Raw genomic sequence first — 25,089 nt, forward strand, 5'->3', positions numbered from 1 at the left:
GCAGGGCAATGAGAAAGGAGGGAAAAATACCACCCGCAGGATGATAAATGAACCGGACAGCTGCTGTGCTGGGTACAGCCTGTTGGGAAGGGCCTCGATCTGCCCCAGACAACAAAAAAGCCTCACTGACTGGTAATTCCAGGGAGAACTTAAATGTAGGGATGATACCAAATCATTGCAGCCGGCTGTAGCCCTGTCTTTGTAGAAGAGCAAATAAAGGATCACCTCCTATTGCTTAAGGCAATAAACGCTCAGGAGTAAAGGTCGGGGACATTTTGACTTTTTAGAGCCTGCAAAATTATGCACTGAAATGTCCAAGAAAGACGATGTAATTCTGATCTTATGCAGCCTAAAATTCATGAGTTCAGAGTTCTCATTTGTCAGTGCATCTAAACAATCTATCTCGAGTTAGCTGCAGTAAAGATCTAATTATCTTTTCTATTGCAGCTTCCTCCTCTCCCTTCGTATTACACGGCATCGCTGCAGACCATTCCCGCAGCCTCAAATTTATGATTAATTGTTCGTAAATTATTAAACGTGGCTCTCTGAGTCATCTGTTCTTTATCTACCTGCAGACACGTTTCGTCTGCCTCGATCGCACAGCTTTCATTAACCTTGTCCTCAAAGCAGAATTCCTCCCTCAAATCATTCCCCGTCCCTAAAAAGTTATGGCATCCTTTGTTTTGCAAAGTGGAAGGACTTCAAAAAAGAAATCCCTCGTCTTTCCTCGTAACAAGAACAGGATGTGCAGTAACTCTGGTTTACATAAGCCTTCCTGGAAAGCAGAGCATGACTCTGGAATCAATAAAGGCTGCAGTGCAATACTATAAAGAAGTGAAGTTTTTGTGAAGGTGCGTTGTTGTACAAGGGTACATTAAGAAGATGAAACATCAGGTCTCCGTCTTACAGTAACTATACAAAACACAAGAAATTCTTTTGTATTGCTTTAGTTAACCGAGTGTGTTCAGTATAAGGGCATGAACGTGCCATCACACTTATTGCAAGAGGAATTCTAGACAGAAGTCCACATCTGAACATCTATTATATATATGTATGTATATATACATATATGTATGTATGTATATAAAGGAAATAAGCTTTACTTGACCTGCAACCTCAGAGGACGCAGGGCATAAGAGATGCAAAGCAATAGCGTGATGTGAACCGTGCTCCATTAGGGTCACCTGACACTGCTGGCGCTGACTTACTTGGCTTACACTGAGGAGACAAAGTCGTGCTGAAGAGTATTTACACTGTAACTTTAAACTTGGTCAGTGGCCTGACTGCAGCAATACACTGCAGGGCTTACGGGAGAGTAAGGAAAGCCAGAGTGAGTGCAGCAGATCGTTCATCTGTGCATGCTGTGTGCTGAGAATGCCAGGCGCATACACAGCATAGAGGAGCAGCGTAGAACAACTTTTTCGACTGAATTTGAAGTAAAATAAGAATGGGGACAACTAGCTGTGCCACAACACAACATTTGAAGATGGTAGTAAGCACCTGGCTCTAGATTTGCCAGCCCTGTGGCTGGGTACTGCTGGGGTGTCAGGTCCTGGTATCTGCAGGTATTGCCTCTTTGGTTACTGAACCAGCCACGACAACTTCCTTCAGTGGAATCAATGAATTCACCCTTGGCTATACTCTAACATAAACTGAAAGGGGAATTTCAGACAGGGGTTCCTAAGAAACCGAGGAGAATGGAAAGCATACCGCAGCTACACTGTCAATGCAAAACTTGCACCCAGTTTTTCATACCACAGAGATGATGCCCAATCACTTTGCATAGCAATTTGTTGCATCAGAACGTGGCAGCTGGCAGCCTGAGCAGTGAAGTCTTACAGCAGCACACAGCTTGGATTTCTCCAAGAGCTCTTCCTCTGAGCAACAACACCTCATGGGGACTCACTTTGCTGCATTAAGAAAGCGTGAGACATCCCCTCCTCTCGCTACAAGGATGACATCGAGGCTCCAGAGCTTGTCTAGGGAAGGGCAATGAAGGTCTGGAGCGCAAGTCTTAATGGAGAGTAGCTGAGGAAGATGGAATTGTTCAGTCTGGAGGAGGCTTAGGGGAGACATTATCACTCTCTGTAATTGCCTGATGGAGGTTGTGTTGAGGTGGAGCTCAGTCTCTTCTCCTGTACAACTAGTGACAGGACGAAAGGGAATGACTTAAACTTGCGCCAGGGGAGGTTCAAGTTGGATATTAAGAAAAAGGTTTTCTCAGAAAGAGTGTCGATACATTGACACGGGCTGCCCAGGGAGGTGCTGGAGTCACTGTCCAGGGCAATAATGAATAACCGTGTAGATGTGGCACTGAGGGACACGGTTAGTGGGTGTGCTGATGGTGCGCTGATGGTTGGACTCGATGATCTCAGCGGTCTCTCCCAACCTTAATAATTCTATGACTCCACGATCCTAAAACAGTGCTCTACTGGTCTGTATTGCGTGATTAATACACAGAGACTCGGGTACTCTCCATGACACAAATAATAATGGTTAGAGATATAGATGTGTATATATATATAATTTAAAATTTTATTTAAAATTTTGCGCATACACTTCTTCAGCATCCTCCTCTTTTTTGTTTTGTTTTTTTTTTCATTGCACTGAAAAGTTTCAAAAAACACAAAATAGATCCCTTTACCAAACATTTTTTTGTTCTTAGGTTACAAAAAGATTAACATTTCACAGTCACAAAACGTAAGTACATTGGTCCAAAACACCTTCCTCCAGCAGCTCTGTTCTTCAAGACATACAGAACAGGGGCAGTTCTATGGGTCTCCAAATAAGATGACTCGTCCAATGAGGGAAAGAAAAAAAAAAGTGGCAGCTATTAAAAACCAAACCAAACCCAAATGAGATATTTATGAACCAACATCACCAGCAACAGTCAAAAAAAAGACAAGATAATAATGAGAGTGGAGGCAGACAAGGGCATCCTCCTTCAAGTACATCACAGGCAGAAATACAGCAGCACAGTCACAGCATCGTTTGGCCGCTCCATCTACGGCAGCCACATCACTGTATCTTCATCTCAGACACATGGAGGAAAACTATTTACACACCAAGGATGTTGGAGGAACAACAATTCTGTATGGTTTGCAACTCATGTTTGATACAAGCCTTGAAATCATTTGCACAAAACGCTTTAAAATATAAAAGGAAGCGGGATGCTGAGGCAGGAAGGAGCGTGGTGGATTTGCTTGGAGCACGTAGTGTTCTTTAAAACATAAAAGCTCAAAGCCAAAACATCGAGTGTAGTTCTCACTTCTTCAAAACTATCCGGGAGGCGCAGTGCCTAACACACCTCACAGACCTCCCTGATGTACTTTAACGTGGAAGCAACTCCAACATGGAAAATCGCTGCTGATAGCAAACTAGGCCTGCTTTTCCTTTAGTCGTCAGCCCTGTTGCTCTTTCAAATTCCTTGTATTAAAACCAATTTCTCTCTCCAGCATGAGGACATCATTGAAAATTAGCCCTCTTAGACAGCAGGCTTCTGTGTTCACAAAGGAAGCATCATTGCATTAATTTAGCAAGAGACAGTTGTGTGCCTCACTTTAGATGTGGCTGAAATTTCCAACTACTGTCTTCATCAAATTAAGCAAAGATGACTTCAGGCTGTAGTGTGAAAGGAAAGCTGTGACACAGCTGTACTACCCTCTGCAACAGCATTCACAGGAGAAGGGCAGAAGCTGCTCCTTTTGAATGTCTATAAATTGGACTGGATCAGGCATCAGATCTCAGAGGTCTTTTCCAACCTTAATGATTCTGTGGATCTGTGTGGATCTGCAGAAGGCAGCGTTAATGGCACTGCCCACTGATCTGAGCTACGAGGCGTGCTGCTTCCTTTTCTCACTCTTGTCCAAGAAATGATAACCTACCAACGAACCGGCACGGCGAGCACTACCTACTAAGACAGAGGTAACCAGGACTGAGGCTCCTTGCTGCTAATGCTGAGACAACATTGGGTGCTAACAGAACTTCACTAGATGAAAAGCCACACTGCCGCCAGGATCGAGCAGTGACTAAGGTGATGTGCCCGGCATCTAAACTTGGGAGTTGGTGCTGAGTGGCCTGCTCCTAACCAAGGGGCTGCAGGGAGCAGCGGAGCAGCTGCAAGCCTGAATGGTGACATCCATCCTATGCCCAACCGAAAGGTGCGCTGTGCACTGTGGGTCACAACTCCTCTCTGTCACCAGTGATTTCTAATGCCATGACTGCTCAAATAATGCACGTTATGCAGAGAATAGGAAATGCTTTGTTATCCTTGCTTCACACGTGGTATCTCCCCAATACACAGCTCCTGCTTCCTGTCTGTACCGCGCCTTGGTGTGTGTATGCACCACGCCATGAAGCAGAGCACAGTGCAGGCATGTAAGAAGCTCTGAATGAAAGCGGACAGAAGTGAAAGCCCAGGCACCAAAGCAGTGAACCACAGACATACGTACCAGAGCCACTCACAGTAGGTAAGCCTGTAAACGTGTAACAGATACTTTGTAAACAAGCAAAACAAAAAACACCACAGCACGGTTTCAGTCACATACAGCTGAGTAGGAAGCTTTTTATTACTCTTGAAAATGTTCAGAGTTGATGCTAATTGATATTAATTGTTGATGCTGCACCTCTGCCCTTTCCAGAAGGGCTCACAGCTGACACAGCGTGACCTGGGTGGGCACAGCAGTTGCCGGGAAGCAGGCTGACTGATGGCAGTACCTCAGATGAACAACAGATGCTGGAGGCTGATGCACAGAGCTGTACCATTGCACGCCAGGTTCTGCTCCCATAACTTATCAGTGAGTTTGGTCCCACCAAGTCGCTCTGCTGCTCCAGCTCTCTTCAGGAGTGTTTAAAAACACCGCACAAAGAGGGCATTTCCATTGCCTTGACATTTCACTTTTATATTTTGGCAAATACCGCACTGGAAATTCATTCAACCCCATTGAACTCAGTGGGTTCATAGTGACTGGTCTGTCTGCTGACCCCATGACACTAAATAATGAAGACTAACAATGCGTGGGCACAAAAATATTTGACTCGGGATTGAAGATGGTCACAGCGAGCACCAGCTTTGTTGCTGTTCATGTGACTTCAGAGGAATTGCCATTAGTTTCCCCATTAAAAAAAAAGGACTACACAACTGCATTTGCAAAGAGACACCAGGAGTTACAAAGAGCACAAAAAGCATCTTGACAAGTTTATTAGGCAAAATAATAATAATTAAAAAAAAAAAAAGAAAAGAAAAAAAGAGCACAAAAAGATCTCTTGGTTGAACTCTGAAACATACGTGAAAAATACTCCAGGCTTCAAACCTGCCAACCTCTTCACCCAGGTGCACAAAGAAGGAGAAAGGGGAGAAAAACAAAAAGGAACAAACAGATAAAGCATGGCAACACCTAATTAGATATGACTGATACCGGAGCACTAGAACATAAAACACCAGTGTTCTGCACTGCTCCATCACATGCAGGCACTGGGGAATGCGTGGAACAGTTCTCAGACTGAAATCACTCAGCTGGATGCATGTCTGAGCCATTACACACTCTGTTGGCTCATCTCAATTTGAAACTCCTACTGGGTCTAGAAATTAAAGAAAGGGCATTTAAAACCCACTGAGAATGTTGCACATGTACTTTGTATGCAGTCAAATAAAGCAACTGGGCTGCTACACCGAACAGCACTGTACTTTGTTTCTATACCACGTTATAAATCACAGACCTGGCAAGCTCTAGGCCACTCTTGTTCAGGAGAAAGCCTGTGCATCTCCAGGAACACCAAGGACACAGCATCCTCCTCTTAGAGCTGGCAGTTTCTCCTTTAGAAAGGACAAAACATCTGTGAGATGCCTAGTCGGTGCTCCACAGTTAGCCCAGCTCCCTGTCTTCTGGCTATCCAAGAAGTAGCTTTTACATACAAGTCAGATTAGCAGCTCCAAAAGGATGAGGTCTGGGACAATAGAGGCTGAATCTAACTCCCCAGCTGACATATCTGCCTATAAATGAGAACCTTGGGATTTATTTAGTTTTTAATTGCGGCCAGTGAAGTGAAGAGCTCTCAGTCCACAGAACAGGCAGTCAAGTCAAGCTGTGGATTTGCTCAGTTGTTACCCTCTTGGACTATTGCTTGCACTCTGATAACGTCCTTGGGCTTTCTTTATTTAAACTGACTGCTAAGAAAAAGCTGACCAAGCTAGCCAAGGGCTTGTAACTATCACAGTGATCTCCTGATCCTCAGCCGCAGTCCTCAACAACCAAGAGGATGTGAAGTTATTAACTGTCACCTTCTAATCACCAAGACAAGCAGGAAAACCAGGAAGTGAAATCACTCTTAAATAGATCACCATCTGAGTATCCAAACTGGTAACCAGAACAATGCCATCACTTCAAGTAGAAATCCAGCTGAAAATACACTCAGGAGCCCAAATAAATGTAGAGTTTTTCCTCAGTTGAGGTTCAGTGTGCTCGGGGATCCTTCCAACAGGACAAGGCAGACAGAACCATTCAAAGAATGAAAATCTCTGATCCCAAAGGAACCAGAACCTCCAGGTAAACATCACACAGTGCCGAGCTTGCTTGCTTTGTGTAAGCATGGTATACACACAACAGGGAGTCTTGACAAATAATTCTTCATACCTGAACAGATCTCGCAATACAGGACTGTGACCTATTTCTCCTGAACAGTTTTGCAGGTGGCTGTTTTAGCTGCAGTAAACAGGCATAGTCACACGAAAAACAATTTCAGTTTTCCTACTAAAATACAGGAGTATAATCTACTGAGAAAGAGACCAGAGAAATGGGGATTCAAAGGACTGTATCAGTTTGCAGTTGTCCGTAGGCAAGTCACGAAAGCAACTTTTTGGAAGGAAAACTCTTGAGTCTCATTTATATGTATAAAAGTATTTTTAAATGAGATATGATCCAAGTCTGAGTATTTCGGGTTAGGCTTCAGGAGCCTCCTTGGCTTCTGATACCCACTTCTACTTTCACAACAGAAATGGCTCTTCCAAGCTACATGGCAAACTGAAAAGAATATTTCTTACTTCAGGTCTTTACCTGGAGGGATGACAGAATCCACAATATGCTAGCAGCATTTTGATCTCATACCCCTTAAGCACCAAAACCTTTACTACAGGGGAGTTGTAATCTTAAGGGTTATCTGTAATCATATATAGTCTATGTGCGGAGCCCTATCTTTCGGGCAGAAAAATACCCCTCCAGCATTAGCTATGAATAGACTACATCAATTGGAGACGTCTTGGTCAGATCATCCAAAACACATTGTCTCTTAAAGGCCCTTCCCCAACAGATCCCCTTTCAATAACCACTCTCAATGCTACTTTCACGACTGCTTGTTCCCATGTATTAAAGGAATGACGTAGACAGAAATGTCGTCTCCAGAGCCCAGCCTGTCGTTGGATATTCGCCAGCCCCGGTCCTTCAGCACTCCCCGGGCTCGCATCACCAGGTCCTGCGCCGCCAGTGTGTACCTGGGGGAAGGCAGAAGACAGCTGGTACCATGCGCTATCCTTGTGAGGAAAGCCTGTGAGATGGACATTTGTGAGGTACAAGGACAAGTCACTCAGCATTTTGGAAGCAGATAAATGTTAACAACCACCTCCCCACGAAGCAATTGTTTGTCATTCCCTAACAGCTTTTATCCCAGAATCTCGAGGTACTTCATAGCAACCGTTGGTCAAAAGGTGGCCGGTCATTTTGGGTGCTCAACTTCACCAGTTTTCAGAAAATATTTTATACTTCTATTTATACTTCTTTTAGCAAATTAAGTTTCTAGGAGTGGTTTGAAGAATCAAGGACACAGAATAACACCACTCATTTACTGAGACCTATATGGCCGTGGGCTGAAACACCTGGAGGTAAATACGGGCCGACTCACTTTGGAGTGACACTGTAATGAAGCAAGTGATTAGAAAACAAGCAATAGTTAGAAATAAAATCCAAACTGTGCTTTAAGCCGAGCAGATAAGCTGTCTATAACCCTGTTTGAAAGAAGGATTTTCAAATCTCTTTTATAGTGAAACTGGAAAAGGAAAGTTACAGCTAAAACAGCCCAATTAACAGAATACTGAGTTCCCTTCTCATTAATTTAGTGAAATACTGACAGTTGCTTCAAAACTGTGCCAGGCTGACTGGCATTACACATTTTCTCTGCCCTTAGAAAAGATGAGATGCCGCCTGGGGGCACAGAAAGTGGTGTAGAAGTAGTGCTCTGCCCTGCACCATCCAGAACACAGAACCAGTTGTTTACAGCTGGATTATTTCTACAAGAAGTCCTAATTCAGCAATCCTTCCAATCCTGACACTCTATTGATCAGATATGTTCTCCCATATCCCTTTACCTGCTGTTACTCGATCAAAACATCTGTGTGCCAATTCAGAAGTTTCTGCTGTAAGAAATCTCATTATGGATGAACAGCTACTCCAGTCAATTCTCAACCCAACACCTGCCTGAGTTGTTTCGAATTTAGCTGGGTGTACATCTGGAGTAAAGTGTAAAGCTGGAGTACAGCTCTTCTATTGGTTCGCTAATCAAAAAATAATCAAACAGTTAAGAGACTCACAAAGAAAATAAAACAACAGTTCAATATCGTGCCTGCCTGCATTTTATTTAAAGCTTAATTATCAGCCTCTAATAGGATGAAGGGCTCTCTATAAAGCCCTCTGTAAAGCTCAGATAATCGAAAGCAGGAAGGACAAGAAAGTTTGGCATTTCAAGACCCCCTTTTCTAGGGAGGATCTTGGGCAAGAAGTGATCGGCCCAGATCTGCCTGAGGCACAGGGCAGAACAGTATCTCCATTCATCAGAAGAAGTGGACAGAAAAAAGGTGTTTATTATTTGAGTATCCAAGGATTGTTCTAATCCCAGAAAATTTCACCAAAGAATGAGTTATTAAATGTATCTGCTAAACAAACTTTATTTGCTCTCCTAGGTGAAAAATACCCATTTCATTATGTTCCATTGCTACAGTTTTGGTTCCCTAAGCCTAAAAGCCTCCTTTGAATCAGGAACAGAGAGATTTACTTTCTCTACTAAGAAGTAACATTCACTGCAAATAAAGTAACATCTCGCTGCAAAGAAGGTTTGATGTTAAGTCCAAATAATGTTCTGCAGAGGTAACGCACTACCTGCTCCCAATGGTACAGACAGAGTGGTAAACTTTCCAGACCCTTCTAGCTCTGACATGAGATTTACTTTTAGTGACTGGAGAAGGGCCAGAGGGTCATTCTGCACCACTCAGGGCGCCGACTTGAACAGATACACTTGTGCACATGTGTGCATGCTCTCTGCAGGTTCTAAGATCATCTGCACCAAAGATCTCGAGGTATAACAGCAGGAGGTGATAACAGCTGGTCATATTGTCCTAACTGCAACACAAAACTTGGTTTCCTAAGGGAAAAAAAAACAAACACACTTGCATTCCTCAGTTCCCAAATCCCCAAATCAGACGCAGGGCTAAAGAATACAAAGACTCCACATGGTAAGCGAGAAACTGAAGCATTCATTCACAGCATGAATGCAAAGAGAATTTTGGCTAAAAACATCTTTTTCAAGGGCTTCTCAGCTACCGTCAGAACTTAAGAGAAGCAAACACCCACCATCCTGGCAGAAAACTTTGCCTTGCTTCTTTTCTAATTAACGAGAGCTCCCCACATCTAAAGCGTACAAAGGCATACGTATTGCTCTTTATTGCATAAAGATTTGCTGCTTAATGTTTGGATAGGGCAAGATTAAAACAGAAGTCTAATAAACCAGAAGTCTCTTGTAGGCAGACTGAAATACACAAGAGAAGCGGCACATTGAAGCAGAGAAGAAGGAACAGGTGAAGGCAGCAGCGAGGTAACACTTTCCTCTCCTAGCATGGAGTCGAATTGGAGCAATGCCATTCAACTTGGCACTAAGGAGAGGGGGTGAGTTTCGTGTACCTGGAGATGAATAGCAGCAGCAGTCCATTATCGAGTGCTTTTATTCTCCAGCGCTGTGAACTAGGGATTCAGCTGTCAAGACAGCATTAGAGAACTGCTGAAGTAGTTTTAAAGTACCCACTTCCTCCTAATGAACAGTCTTGCTGGAATACAACTTCTGTGTTTTAAGAATATATATATATATATATATATAATTTTTTTTTTCTCCTGCTCAAGCTTTCAGTATTGATCAGTGGAAGTACTGCAGGAGAAATGGTGACAGCACGGGCAACTTGCTGCTGTTTGAGCAGCTTCTTATCCCCTCACACTCAGCAGAGGCAAAGCAGCTCCCCAGCACCCTTGTAAATCTCCACAAGGGTGAAGGAGAGTGTAAGGGGATGAAAAAGGATGGGAAGGAGGAGGAGAAGCAGAAGACTCCCAAGGCTGGTGTGTAAGCCTGTGCAGGTGCAGCTGAAGGAAATGCTGAAAATTCACACTTTTTTTCATCTTCATACTTCTGCAGTCAGATGTATCAAAAAAAGCAGTGTGTCATTACCACCCTCTCTGTGCTCAGGGTCCCCTTCATGCTCCTGTCTGAACTGAGCTAGTAAAGAAATCCAACTCAAGCTCAGCTTCTTCACTCTGTCACTGAATTGTCCGGCCCTCGCAGAGAAACCGCTCTCTCATCACGTCTGTTCTCATCACTCATTGCCCAGATCCCCTGGGGTTGTGTCTGCATGGCTGGCTGAAGACAGAACCAGCTTCGCTCCCTCTGCACTTGGAGATGGCCAGGCACACGTTACATTTGACAGGATTCAAAGATGTTTTTCTGTGGGTAACAAACACTCATAGTTCTGACAGTAAATATCAGCAGGAAAGAGTCCCGGGGGCTTTCCCAAGGGCTATGAGCTCTTATCCATCAGGCTGTAAAACGACTCCTAATTCAAATGGGAGAGATGTTGTTCCCTCAAAGAGCTGATTACACAACAGATAAGTGCTCTGCAGCTCTAAAATCTTCCTATTTATTTCTTTTTCCCCCCCAAGTATGCTGCTGTCAGGGAATAAGTAGGCTACCGGGTCAGACAGATGCAGGGTCCACTCCAACAGGTAGGTTCTTCAGAACACAGCAGAATTATGAAGCCTAGGGGGCAACTCTCTTCCATTTTGACAAGTTTTCTACATCCCTGGAGATTTTACATTTCCAGCTGCTCACCTCACCACAGACTCCAGATGCACCCATCACAGAACCTGACACTCCGTGGGATAACATTTCTTCTAAATGCAACACTGATAACACTGCAAACACAATTCTCCTGTCACCGACTAGTAAGAGGAATGAACACAACTCCACAGTCTGAGGTGCTATGCTATTATGAATTCATTAGTTATACCTCATTTGGACCACTGAAGTAATTACATAAAACCTCTCACATAGTACTTTAAACCCTTTAAATATTCTTCATAAAACAGCAAGAGCAATTCCACAAAGGTAATTTTCATAAATATCACCGTAAACTATACAAGGGACTGTTCTAATTACCTTTTCCAAGCTGGCATGAGAAATGTCTTGGTGCCACTACTTGGAAGCCTCTAGATGACCTGGCACAAAGTTACTTAAAAGAACAAATTAATTTTCAATTCAGATGTCCATTCACAGACCTGGAGGTCACACACTAATAAATGTGTTTGCTCTAACTCATAATGCAGCAGGCTCAATTCTAGAGTGCGTTATACTCACACTGCTACAAACAGGACTAATCTCCCACAGTTACTGGGACTAAACTAGCACAAATAAATCTACATCCAAGAAAATATTATTTTACTCTAGTCTCTGATTTCTTGATGTTTTACTTATAATGGATGAAAGATCACTCACCTAGCAGGTAAAAATGATTGAATAAATAATTCCTATTTCTACTGCCACAAAAGCATTACCAACAGTGCTGGGAACACCAGAAGGAACAAGACCGATGCAGTGCACTCACACTGTATTCATAATGAACAGGTAGGACCAGGCTGGATGGTAGGAAGAGCCAACCTTTCCTAATTACTAGATGAGAATGGAGACAGAGTGAGGCAGAGGCTTTACACTATACCAGCCGTCTTTGCAGGAGGACAGTCAGGGGTGCAGAATTCAGAGAAAAATCTCCCTACCACCTCTGAGTGGTACTAGGGTATAACGGGAAGTTGATTGGGTGGGTCCCCTCCTACTGAACAACCCATCTGCAGAGCACAGTGCCAGGTGCCCTGGAAGTGCCCCTTCCTAACCCTGCCTGATCTCCCTCACATGGAAGGCAGAGGAACTTTCATGCCTTGCTGAATCAGAGATGGCCCTGGTTGCCATTAGTGCCCCATCTGCTCTTCAGGGCAAGGAGGAAGGAAGGTCAAAGTACTGCAGTTGCAGCTTCATGCTCATCACCCATTCACCTGACAACTGAGTGCTTGCAGCAAAATGTTATTTTGCATTCCACGCTTCTGAGTAAGTGTCCGGATAAGAACATACTGATTGTGATTTGCTTTGGTGTGCCTGTCACTGTCAATCCCAAGTGGCTGCCAGGGTGTCTGTATCCACTCGTTGTCTGCCTTGTTTGCTGATGGAGAACAGAGCTGACCTCATGAAAATGGCCGCTCAGAAATACTAAAAACACAAAGCATTTTGCCACTGGTTTACCCTCAAGAGCTGCTGCACCTGAACAACTGACACTGGAACATTCATTCAAGTGAGTGAAACAGCCCTGCATGTTCTCAATTGGCTGCTGAGATATCCCAGTGCTGAGTTGGGAGATCCCAAACTCCACTTTCTATGGGCCACCTGGGATGGTCTGAGGGCTCTCTTTCCCTACTCTCAGCCCGCTGAGATGGCAGAAGACAACCATGGCCATCCAAACCTGCATTCTGAAAGGCTTTTCCTTTCGGAACACTCTCTAGAGAAGGATAAAGCTATTTCCACTTTCATCATTCTCTGTCTTAGAAGCAAGAGACTTCTGATCTCTAGCACGATGCTTTAATACACAGTGACACTGAACTCAGCAGCAGACAGGCAGACCAACCCACTCCAGTGCTCTGGTTAGTTGTTTGGGAAGATTTTGTTTGCTTGATGGTGTGTTATAAAGAGAGAAGCTGACCAAGTAAGAGGAGATAAATGTGGGAAAATACAAAGGATCCTTCTGAAATAAACAGAATCCATCAACTTGAAACAGAATCAAGCTCTGCAGCTGTTTTGTTACCACACCTGTTTGGCAGCTGGCAGGCACTGAGCATCCACTATTGTACACAGTTTCAAAGGCCACAGAGTGACTTGCAATGAGTAGCACCCACATTGTGCTGTATTTATTCATACACATAGACGGAGAGAGATGTTGATAAGGTCCCAGCAAGAAACAACTCTTTAGTGTTAAAAGACCACCCAGGGGAGAGCTAGGTGGAATCCTGTGACTGCTGGAGACCGGCTGTCATGTTCTTCTGAGATTTCAACCTCCTGTGATTTCTACAGAATCTACTACATCACACAAAATGGATCCTGTGCCAAGGCACCATGATCCCACAGCTTTCCTCTGAAGGCAGGCATTTCTGAGTTATAACAGAAAAAAACCCACTTGCTATAGAGACTCCCTGCTGAATAAAAACATGCACGTTTGCTGAATGTTACCCAGATCATGTGTTCTACACAAATATGTTACCAAAAAACCTTTCTTAATTCCAGAGAAGCTGGGGAGCCAAGGGATGAACACAAACCTGTGGGGATCATCAGGGTCACAGTTTGGCAGGAAGTTAGTGACAGCTTCTGCCACTTCTTCATTTAACAGCACATCCCAGAGTCCATCTGTAGCTAGGATCAGAACATCATCCGGCCCATGCTCATACTGCAGTAGGTCATAGACTCTTACCTAAAACACACAAAAAAGCATTCATGAAGGAGGAAACTGACAAATCTCTTTGTGAATTATTGCTGAGATGGATCTGAGATAATGGGTTGGCCAGGGCACTGAAACCCATCTCCTGCAGCCCTGCTCAGCTCTCCAGCCTGCAGCTCCTCCGGGCCCAGCTCAGCCCTGAGCTGACCCAGTTGGGACGGATGTAAGCGTTGCTGAGCTGGGCTGCATGGCTCTGTGCTGCCAGCAGTGATCAAAGCCAGCCTGGTTCTGCATGCAAAGCTCTTCCCTCTTGCTGGCATGGCTAGTCAAATGGAAGCTAAATAATTTATTTGATGAATTTTTGATATTTTCTAATAAAGTATTCAAAAATAATTGTTTTCATCATTTGTCCAGATCCATTTAACTCTGCCAAATAAATTGTACACGTTTGGAAACGTCTACATAGGAGAAGGTATCTCATTTGCTTCTCTAGACCCAAAGTATGTACTGCACTTAAAAATAATGCTCGAGCAAGTAAACAGTCCAACGAAATGGAGAGAAACTCTTTACCTGCTTTATTATAAGTATCTTTAAGATGGGTAGAGACCCATTCTATATTGGCACAGAAGTGAACCCCCAAGCGTATTCTCACAATGTTGTTTTGTTGCAATGCCTGCTGGCTTTACCACCACAGCCAGGCCAACCATGGCTGTCAGCATGGTGTGCACTCTCTCCTCAGGAGCAGGAAATTCACATAAAATGCCCAGACCTTTTAATGTAATTATGATTTTATGGGACTGCAGGCAGCTCCGAAGAAACAATCATCTCTACCTCACTGCTAATCCTCACTTGTTCGCCTTTCACTCAAAAGCACAAGAAGGTCATTTGTAAAATGTAACCTCACTTCATTATCTAAGGTAGCGGCTGAGAAAGGACTTTGGAGAAGATTAAAGTTAAGGCAAGATACTCTCTTAATTAGAGCACATTGCCTTATTCAGATTGAGAGGGAATACCATTACAGAAGAGATCCTTATATGCAGCACAGAACTCCTCAGGTCTGCTACACAAAAGGCAGCAGGTGCCAATGCTCCCATCTCCCAGAGTTCTACTGTAAGAGCCCAGAGTTGCAACTGGAAAATCGGTGGGTAAAGGGAGCAAGCTGGCCACCACGGTGACCAGAAATGCACTGCACACTCTGGTCAGCTCTCCTAGGTGCAGGCAAGTATTTCAGACAGAATCACAGCTAAAGCTCAGGCATCTGCTTTGCAGCAAGCTCCTCATACAAACAAGCTTCTAACATTGTCACTAGAAAAAATACACCCACCATGGCTCACCCACCCAGGCAAAGCATACGTTAAGCCACAAGAGCCTTTTTCCTCAGCACTGGTGTAGCACCACTCTAGGCCAACACCAGAAGCAGATTATGTTGCCAAGAGTACATAATCTCCCCAGAAATCTGAAAACAACACAAAACAAAACCTCCACACCCCACAAAAACTGCTCTTACAGGTAATTTGAGTACAAGCTAGGGTTTCCTAATGGTAAAAGCTTTGTGAACTGAGAATATCTAGGAAGGAGTGCCAGTGAGAAAAAGGTAGAGCAGGGTGAGCAATAATGGATGGCAGGCTGGTACTCAGGAAAACAGAATGCCAAGGTGACAGAAAACAATGTGGGTCAGCTTCAGGTAAGACTCCTGTCTACTGAAGGTTCAGGTTACACTTACAGGTGCAGAAGCAAGGCAGCTTCTACTCTTCACAAAGCTTTGCCACCAGCTCCCTAGGATTCTCCCAGTCCCTTTCAAACCAGTCCAGCTTTAACATCTGTGGAGCAACAGGACACCCCTTGGAAGCTTCCAGTGTGGTCACCATACTTGTACTACCGTCTGACTTGATGTTAAGCAGCTGACCTGTAAACTCATTCATTCTGGCCTAGTATTAAATATGGAGGTTGGCAGCCCTGCCTGTGGAGGCGTTGAGGTCTCTTCCAACCCAAGTCATCCTATGATTCTATGATTTGACGTCAGCAATCAGAAAATAGGAAGCAGTACCACCCTGACGGCAGAAACACCCATGACATTAAGAACTGGGTTACACTATATGTTTCTTGACTGGTCCTTACAGATCTCTGCTGAAATTCAGTGCCAGATGCACACCACCAAGGCCCACAGTCACCCATGAAACCTTTCTGAACATGCATCAAGCAGTTTGCCACTTAATGCCTTTCTTCATTTTGGATATTTCTTTCTAATATTGTTCATCTACATGAAGTCAGAAGCACTGAGGAAAATGCCCTAGGCAAGCAGAAAAAGAACAGCTGGGCAGGTTTTATATTCATATCTCAAAGAGATCTACCCACTGGACAAAACCTCCATTTGGCTCAGGTCAAGGATGGCACCGGCTCTGCAAAGGCACTAAGACCTGCTTGCCAGCTTTGTTTCTAGGAGGCGGCCAATGTGAGTCCCTGTGGTGTGAAAAGTATTCCGAGTGAAGTGGCACCAGAGCCTGCAGCCATCTGAGGTGCTCCCAAGCTGCCTGCCAGGCAGAGTCCAAACCAAACAACAGTCCGCATTCAGTTGCCTGCACTGATCAACCCAGCCTCCTCAATAAATTAAACCCCTTCTTAATCGTATTGTCCCTTTTTATGTGCAGTGCTATCCAGCGCAGCTCTACTGGCAAACGATGAGAACTTTCAATACCACCCTCCAAGTAATTTATATGTAAATAATAAAAAGCGGGTCCCAACACTACTCCCTGCAGCACTCACCAATTAATCTCCTTTTAGCTTTTTACTGCCACCCTTTGTTTCCTGCCCCATAGCCAATTTCCAGTAGACTGTGCCAACTTTCCACTTAGTCTACAGCTTCATATCTTTTTATATTAATAACCTGTGATGCAGAACAGTTTCTCAAATGTTTTTTTTTTTCTTTTTCAGAAATCAAAGTGCTCAGGCAAGATCATCTACTGCATTTTTATTTAATTCTCTAGTAGACATACCCCTGAAGGACTTCAAGCTACTAAAGCGTGATGTTTGCTTCCTTAAACCACCTTGACTCCCTTTGATCAAACAGTGCTTCTCAAAGTCCTCGCCTTGCTCTTTCCTTTAAATGCTGTAATTCCCCAAGATTTCTCCAGAAGGCAGATGTGAATCTAAAGCAGTCCTCCTCTGACATACTTGTGAAGTTGTCAGAAAGATTTCACTAACGCACCGGAAAAGGGAAAAATTCTCCTTGGTTACTCTCTTATAGTCTTCTCTGCCGGGTGACGCTGGGTTCATTGCCAGCAAGGACCAAGTGCTTTTGTCAGAGCCACGCTGTTTCCACTGAATAGCTGAGCTGAGCTGAGCTGCTGCTTGAAAAAATTTCAGGATGAAATTCTGCTTCACAGCTGCAACAAGAAGGCCCTCGCTGAGCCTTAAAACGCAGAATTTCCTGCTGAAAGCTTTCAAATGAGCTGTTCCATTATGAAAAATAAATATTTAATTCCATGCCAGAGAGCCTCAGCCATGGCTTGCCTGCTTTGTGCTACTCCAGTTTATTATAAAAGGCTCAATTCTCTAGAGCTCACCAACCTGCAGAAGTCCTCCATATCTGGTCTCATAACAGCTGAGCCGCTGAATCCTGATTACATTTGTCAATCTTGGCTACATGACTTCTCCTCCCATAGCCTGGCACTCTATCAAAGTGTAAATTCACACCACTCCCAAATTACTTCTCTCTCTATTTTTGGACGTAGTCGCAGGGACGCTCACCTTTCCTTCAGACAGATTTTGGTGGATGTATCATACCAGAATTTTGTCACACAGCAGAACAAAAAACCAGCAACTTTCTCCCAGATTTGGAAAGGACACTGTCATCACAGCATGGAAACAGAAGCCAGACTTGGATTCTCCCCATGTCACAACTCACTGTGTGCCTTCACTTCCTGTGCTTCCCCTTTTCCAGGTCTGGAAACCAGACATTGCGCTTCCCTACCTCTACAAAGAGGATTCAAAATCCAATGCTGCACTAAAGGCCAAATGTGACTGCTGCCTGAGGCCACTGCGCTTGCTTCCAAGTGCCAGGTTTCCCAGACGGCAGCATAAAGACATTTCTTAGTGCTGGTTTCTGTGCATATATGAACAGAAGAAGACAGAGAAAAATATGAGGAGAAAAAATACCGGGGGCCTCTCTGGGAAGAGAGGGAAGAGATGGCTGAGAAGAAGAGGTTCAAGGGAAAGCAAGTCAGAGCATATGTTACTTCTTAATATAATTCAAGTCATGTGGTTCGTTCTTTTTTCTTTCCTCCTTTCCCATGTCTCTAAATCAAGGTTGTTCTCTTTGTCGTTAATCCTGCTGCCCTAGTAGATTTCTGCTGAATTTAGCCGAAAAGGGAACATGGAAACACAAACAATTTTGCTTCCTTTTAATAAAGCAGTTAAGAGATCCTGAAATGTGGACAGCATAGGAACTGAATGCCATATTCCTGAATTCAAACACGTGCGCACACACAGTACACACAAATTAGAAAAGCCCATGAGAGGCTTTGGTTTATATGCACAGACAAATACAACGGCAGCAATTGGCAGAGATGATATTGCTGAGATACTGTGCTGCAGCTATTACGTACCCCAGAAACACTGCATCTCAGCATGCCAGACAGAAAAATAAATAGGTAAAATTGCATCATTTCACTGGCGCTAAACAAAACCATCAAAGAGATGAGGGCAGAGCTGCTGCCTGCCTGGCAGGGAACAGCAGCAGGTCCTGAGTGATGGACACCACACACTTGAAGTGGGGAGAGGGAAGGGTCCAGACTGATAGCAAGGAAAAGTGAAGAAGGGGCTGTCTCTGGACCTCCTCCTTTTATTCAGGACCAGAAACTCTCAGCATTTCTTTCTAATTTTCAGGTCTCAAAGATGTTCTAAGCAAGGTCGATTAAGCAATTTTCTTCCTTCCCAACAGTGTTGTGTCATTTGTGTATTTTCATTCTCTTACATTACAGAAACACAGAATTGCAGGGGTTGGAAGGGACCTCAAGAGATCACTGAGTCTAACTCCCCTGCTAAAGCAGCTACCCTACAATAGGTCACAATGGGTTTTATTTATTGCTGTAGCAAGCAACAAATTCAAGGTCAGGTTCTGGGTATGGTTAAAACAACAGAAAGCCAGCTGACAATGGATGGCAACTGGGCTATGGCAGTAAAGCCTCCTCTTTTCATGATGGTATGTTCTTCGCTTAATATTTTATAGAAAATATGTCATCTGTTCTCTGATGTAGGAAGAGCAATAGACTCACAGAGTAAATGTTTCTTCATGCACAAAAAAACAGGCAACCCCCTTCAGAAGCCTATATATCCCTCACTGCAAGGTCTATGGTGGTTAAAAACTGTTTGCAGGTCAAAATGACGGAGGTATTTAAAACTGGTTCCCAAACAGGTAAGTAGCAAGTTCACCACCCCATCATAGTAAATATCACACCATCTTCTCTTTATGCTATCATCTAGGAATATGCAGTGCCACTTCTGTCATTATTTGGGGTTTGTACAAAACCACTATAAAGGATTATGCACAAGATGTGAAGCAGCAGCCAGATGGAACCATAAAGCACTCTTCCAATACACTCTTGGCATTTTCCTGCTTAGCAGTTGGATTTGGTACCCTCTGCCTAAAGCAGTGTGCATGCGACTGTGGAAGACATCCAATGCCCCCTTTTGGAGAAGGCAGGTTTATCTCTAGTTCTGTGAAGGCCACAAATGGAGTCGTAGCACATGAAAATGGGGAGAGATGGTCACACTGAGTGGTGAGGATATATGATAAGCCAGGTTCTGCATGGGATAAGGAGCAATCAGAGGAAGGCAAACAGCTGGGGAATTTATAACATTCCTATTCCAAAGATGTTACTAACTTCAGGTGTCACCCCACAAACACCTTTGGGAAGCGCAGCATGTTACCTGGATTGAGCTGCAATCAGAATGGAGTCAGATTTGGGAAGAACAAATAAGCACAGTAAGTACATCTGTTTCCCCTCCACAAATGAGGTGGTTGAAGCTTGGCAGTTTTACCTCAGGAGATGAGGATAGGAAAGGTTTGATGTAGATATTGGAGTCGTGAACCTTCAGGTCGTGGTCTCCCAGTCCTCGAGTCACGCCAATTGTTGCCATAACCCGAGCCTAGCAATAAAGAAATGGGATCAAAAACTGTTACAAGCACTGTGTCAAGATGGAAAAAGATAACATTCCTATTCAACAGTTGGACTACATTATCTTAGAGGTCTTTTCCAATCTTAACGATTCTCTGATACTCCATAGCTGTTGCACTTAGGAATGAATTTCCCTTATTCTCCCAGAAGCTCAAGATTTAACATAGCTAATCAACTTAAAAAATTCACACTCACACAGTATCTCCATTTCTCATTTTTCATCCACATTTCAGTCTGTATACGTCCACCTTAGAGTATGACCATCTGGGAGGTATGGAGCGATATGGAACTGATACGGGACAGTCACCTGGCTGTCCCACATCAGTGAGAGCACTCCTTCAGCAAATTACACTATTTGTACAAAGTAAGTGTTGTAAAAAGGACAAGGAGCCTAATTACTCACTTAAGAAACCTGAGGCTCCCTCCTTTTGATATACTGCCCCATATACTCTCCACCAAGGAAGAATGCCAAGGGCCAGCTGCTACATACGCAGAGCACAAGTAATGCAAGACCACACAGGTGACGGTGCCAGTGACGACCGGATCCTGTGGCTCTCTGCTATTACTTCAGATCTAATGCCTTTTTCCTTAAACATCTTCCTCTGAGACGATGGCAGTTTCTCAGGAGGTGCCAGGCTCTTCTTGAGTAATGCTCCTCCACAGATAGATCAGGCATTCTGCCTCATGGGGAACCTAGCTCTCAGGTGCTACCTGCACCTCACTTCTGCCAAATTCTGGCCTTGCCACAGCAGCTTCTGAGCAGGAATGCTCACAGCATCAGTAACAGTGCGAGACTGACTCCAAATTATTTTGCCTCACTAACCTGGCTCCATAAGGCAACAAGAGAGTAAATTAAAAAGATGTGAATGAAACATTTTGCAAATAATTACAAAAGTAACCAAATTCAGAGATAAGCTGCAGGTCTGAATCTTCAAAACTTGGGCTAATTTTGAACAGCTTGCATTTTTGCATTGAGATAAGAACCTAAAGCAGCAGGGGAGAACTATTTAGAAACACAGTGAGCATACCAATATCGGCAAACTGACACCACTGCGCCCTTGTATTGATCCAATTACAGCATCCAGCTAAGCTTGCTGGGATCAGCACTAATGATCTCACTGTTCTTAATCAAGGAATTGGAAACAAATTTCATCCAAGTGGAAGAGTTCACTTTTTCCTTTCAAGAAAAATTAACAGGAATCACATCACAAAAATTCAACGGTGAGTTCACACATAGTAGCTGAAGAAGATGTGGTTAAGGGCTGTTATAATTCCTAAATCCTGCCCTGATCCCTCTTCTTCTTAATTAGGTTTTTTACATCTCAAAGCACTGTACATTGTTATTAAATAACCCCCTGCTTCGTTTTCAGCAAGCAAGAGTTACTTTGCTGTCTTCATCCAGACTAGTTATATCTTACAATCAAACCAGAATCATTTAAAGTCATTTACGGAACAGGTCTTACTGCAGCCTGGTTATTTACAATGAAACAAAACCTAAATCAAACTGAACAACAAATGACTATGCTTGCTACAGAACTGCTTTTTAATGCTGAGCTCTTCTCTTTCCTCCATCCTAGACACGAGACTGATTTATGACAGAACCAAGATATACTCTCAAGCTGTCAAAGCAATAAAATAAAGAGATACTGAGTGGAAAACACTGGACTGCCACAGGCTAAGCTGAGTAGTAAACAGCACAAAATTCCTTCTTCTTTGCTCCGAGGAAAGTGCATGTGCCCACCTTCTTGCCTTCTCCATAGATAAGGGGAAACTTCAAGTCATCTTCCTCAATGGTTTTGTATGCCCTGTGGGGGGACAAACAACATTTATAAAGCTTGCACTCAATTAGTGACCCAGTGCCCTGAAACAAACAGCTGTGATTTCCTTATTTCTTTTCTTTTTTCTTTTGAATCATTATTTTTCTAGGGACTCTGTTTTTAATCCAAGACATACTTCCCTTTTTCTCTGGAAAGATATATATATATATTTTAAATGAAGATTTAGTTAATTTCTCCAAAAGGAAAAGCGTCAACAAAGAAGTACATAGAAAAACAACCTGCTTCTCTTGCCTGCAAGGAGAAAGGTGGACTGGAATAGCATCCTCATCAGATAAGATATTGTTGGCTATGGCCACAGCTATACCACAATACAGCGCCATTAAAAAATATTAGCAAACAAAAAGCCAAGAAACTACACAATGACTAGATTCACACAGTTAACACAGAATGATGAGCAACAACTGAGTGCATACGTGGTCACAGTGTGAAACAGCTCTCCGATAGTGTTCTCACCTTTCAAGATTGCTTAAACCAAGCAGCATTCACATGCTGAAGAGTTTTAAAAGGCTATTTAGTACTTATTTGACCTTGACTGCAACATTCAAGGTTGCCAGAGATTTTATATTTCACAGCAGTTTTCCAATGGACACGGGAAGTAAATGTTCGTGCTCTGATTCTGCTTGCCATGTGCCTGTGTACTCTGCCTTTTACACATCCAGCTGTTGACACTGATGAGGTGAGAAGGTGAGCAATTTTTCCAGTGAAAAATAAAATAAGATGGCTGTCACTTTCACAGCCACAGAGCTCCCTGCTTTTTTGCAACAAAAACTGGGGCCAAGGGGCTGAGGAGACTCTGTGATCAGGGTATGTCTCCCCACAGCTTTCCACAGGGCCACACTTCCCTTCATGCTACAAAACTGACCCTCCCCACACTATTCCCTGTATGTTGTCCTTCCTCCATTCTACGCCTGCCTCAATCCTTGGAGTGATACCAAACCCATCATTGAAAGCACAAGTCAGCACTCCTCAATGAAGCAGAAGGGATGGGACCACAGCAGGGCCCTGCCAGCCCCCACCAGCCCCTGCTGTGTGGCTCTCGAGCTGGGCTGGCTGTTTGAGCCTGAGGGAGATACATTCAATTTAAGCAATGTGACACAAACCAGCAGGAAATTAAAAATTAAGGGTGAGGTCCTACATTGTAATTGAACTGCCCCCTGCTTCAATAAAATATGGCATAGATCTGGGATCAATAGTGATGTTTTACATAGCTATGCATATTGCAGCAACCAGGCAAGCCTCAGACTTAAAAAGGAAGCAGAAATGTAGATATTTAAGACCCACCATTGGTTTTCTAGTAAACACAGGATGGGTTCTTGTTGGGGTTTGGGCAGTAAGGTAGGAAAAAACAAAAATAAACGAAAACCAAAAGAACAAACAGCAGTGGAAGTCTCCACTCCCACACTACAAAATATCACTAAACAGAACCATGAAGGGTTTGCAAAACACAGTGGGCACTCCATGGGAGGCTCGGTAGTCAAGAATATGTTGGATAACTGGGTATCTCTACAAGTGATACTGTGGAGAAAACATTTAAATGGCACAAATTGGTACACACAGCCAGCATAACAAAATTTTTTACTGACATTCAAAACTTGGAATGGTATTTTCTTGGGAAGGATGAGTCAGTCAGCCATGGGCTTTGCTCCTGTTCCTTTCTTTACATCCAGCAGGCAATAAATCAGAACTCTGCCTCACTCATCAACTTGGGTATCCTGGTTTGAACAAAGAGGAACATTTTACCAGAGCTCCATTTACTGCCTGGCTGCCCATGAACACATCCCACAGCTTCCAGCTGGACCTACAATGCTGGAAGCCTTGGGAAAACCTCCTTGAGGAGAAGTCTGAATCCTTCTCATTCCTTTGCAAAGAAGCAGTTGCTCTCCAACACCAAGACAAACGGTGTGTCAGCTGAGTCCATACTAGTCAATGGAATCAAATGACTAATGCAAACCACAAGCCCAGCAAGGCAATTCCTACTGGACTTTTAAGTTGCTAGACATATTTCTTACAAATAGCAAACATGAACAATTTGACATGACTTAACTACTTGTAACCTCCCTTTTTAAAGGAATAAGAGAATTCATTCATTACCTACAGGTAAAGGTTATTTTCAAGATAAGTAAAAATATTGAAGACTGAAGCTTTGCATACCACTTTTGCCTCCCTCCTCGATTTCTTTTTCAGCATCTCACACCAACTGTGGTTCGGAAGAAGGGGAAAAAGGAAAGAGGTGGAGGGGAAAAAACTGTCATTTGAGCCAGTGTTTTTCAAAAGAATGGTCTCCATGACTGAGTCCATCAGCTCTTATGGACTCACCATAAAGACCACCTTTCACTGTGACACAACAGTGCAAGGATGTTGGTGGAGGCTGTGTTGCAAAGGCTGAAGCTAACTTGTTTCAGAAACAGATTAGGAAGGGCATCTGGCTGGCCTATGACCTCCTGAAGCTATGTCACTCAATCTGGGAAGACCACTAGGCCAACAGTGATTTGTTTTGTGGTTTCTCACAGCAGATCACCTCTTGGGCTCAGAACTTGGGTGTCAAGATCCATCTCACACACTTCTTTTTTCTGTATTGATTTTGCTATTGCCTGATAAATTATCAACCTTTGAGAAACAATGCATAAGAACTGCGACCGCAGCAGTGGAGCTGGCATGGATACACTGAAAAGCAATCTGAGACACTCAAGAAAAGTACCTAAGTCCTGCACTACTAGTGAAACAGAATTAATAATATATGAGCTTGCGGTTTCCTGCAAAAGAATGATGAAGGACAGCTTTTCAGCTAGCAGCTCTGCAACTGCACCAGGAAGAAGGAAGGAAGGAAGCTATGAAGTTCCTGGTGATTTATGCCATGTGAAACCTCCTGTACTTTGTACATGTGTTTATTTCACACAAGCTACAACCCTCTGGACTATTTCACTTGACTTTATGCAGTAAAGTTGCATTTATACCTTCCTGTGCTCTTTAGAGAGTATGCTGTACATAAAGATATAATATGGCAATCGGTATATCAAACACAGACATATGGAGAACCTGAGGGGGTTGTTTGGCTTTTTTTAATACCAGTGCTGCCTTGTTCAGACATCTTCATAATTCAGTCTACCTCGCTGTTTTAACAAACACAAATGCAGGATTCCAATTCTCCACACTCCTCATCTCCCTTATCTGCATCCCAGGATTCAGCAGCCAGTGGGGCACGAGAAGACAGGTTATGAAGACAAGGCCACGCTGCTGCTTGTTGCTTTCAGTTAGCCTAATCCTGTCGGTACTTCTGCCACGTAAACCTCCACTTCTCCAA

At 43.6% G+C, this 25,089-nt stretch overlaps 1 protein-coding gene across 1 annotated transcript in view; it reads right to left on the reverse strand.

Moving 5' to 3' along the window:
- Positions 1-2,513: 2,513 nt before the first annotated feature.
- The window catches only part of PPM1H (protein phosphatase, Mg2+/Mn2+ dependent 1H), a 128,534-nt gene continuing 105,958 nt past the window's right edge, over positions 2,514-25,089 (reverse strand). Inside the window, exons 7-10 of the mRNA XM_072361525.1 lie at positions 21,692-21,755; positions 19,814-19,921; positions 13,656-13,807; positions 2,514-7,486 (exon numbers count right to left, since the gene is read on the reverse strand). Of these exons, the coding sequence (XP_072217626.1) occupies positions 7,339-7,486; positions 13,656-13,807; positions 19,814-19,921; positions 21,692-21,755 (472 nt within the window). The 3' untranslated portion in view covers positions 2,514-7,338. The remainder of the gene's footprint in view (positions 7,487-13,655; positions 13,808-19,813; positions 19,922-21,691; positions 21,756-25,089) is intronic.

Source organism: Excalfactoria chinensis, chromosome 1 (assembly GCF_039878825.1).
Source record: "Excalfactoria chinensis isolate bCotChi1 chromosome 1, bCotChi1.hap2, whole genome shotgun sequence".
NCBI lineage: Eukaryota > Metazoa > Chordata > Aves > Galliformes > Phasianidae > Excalfactoria > Excalfactoria chinensis.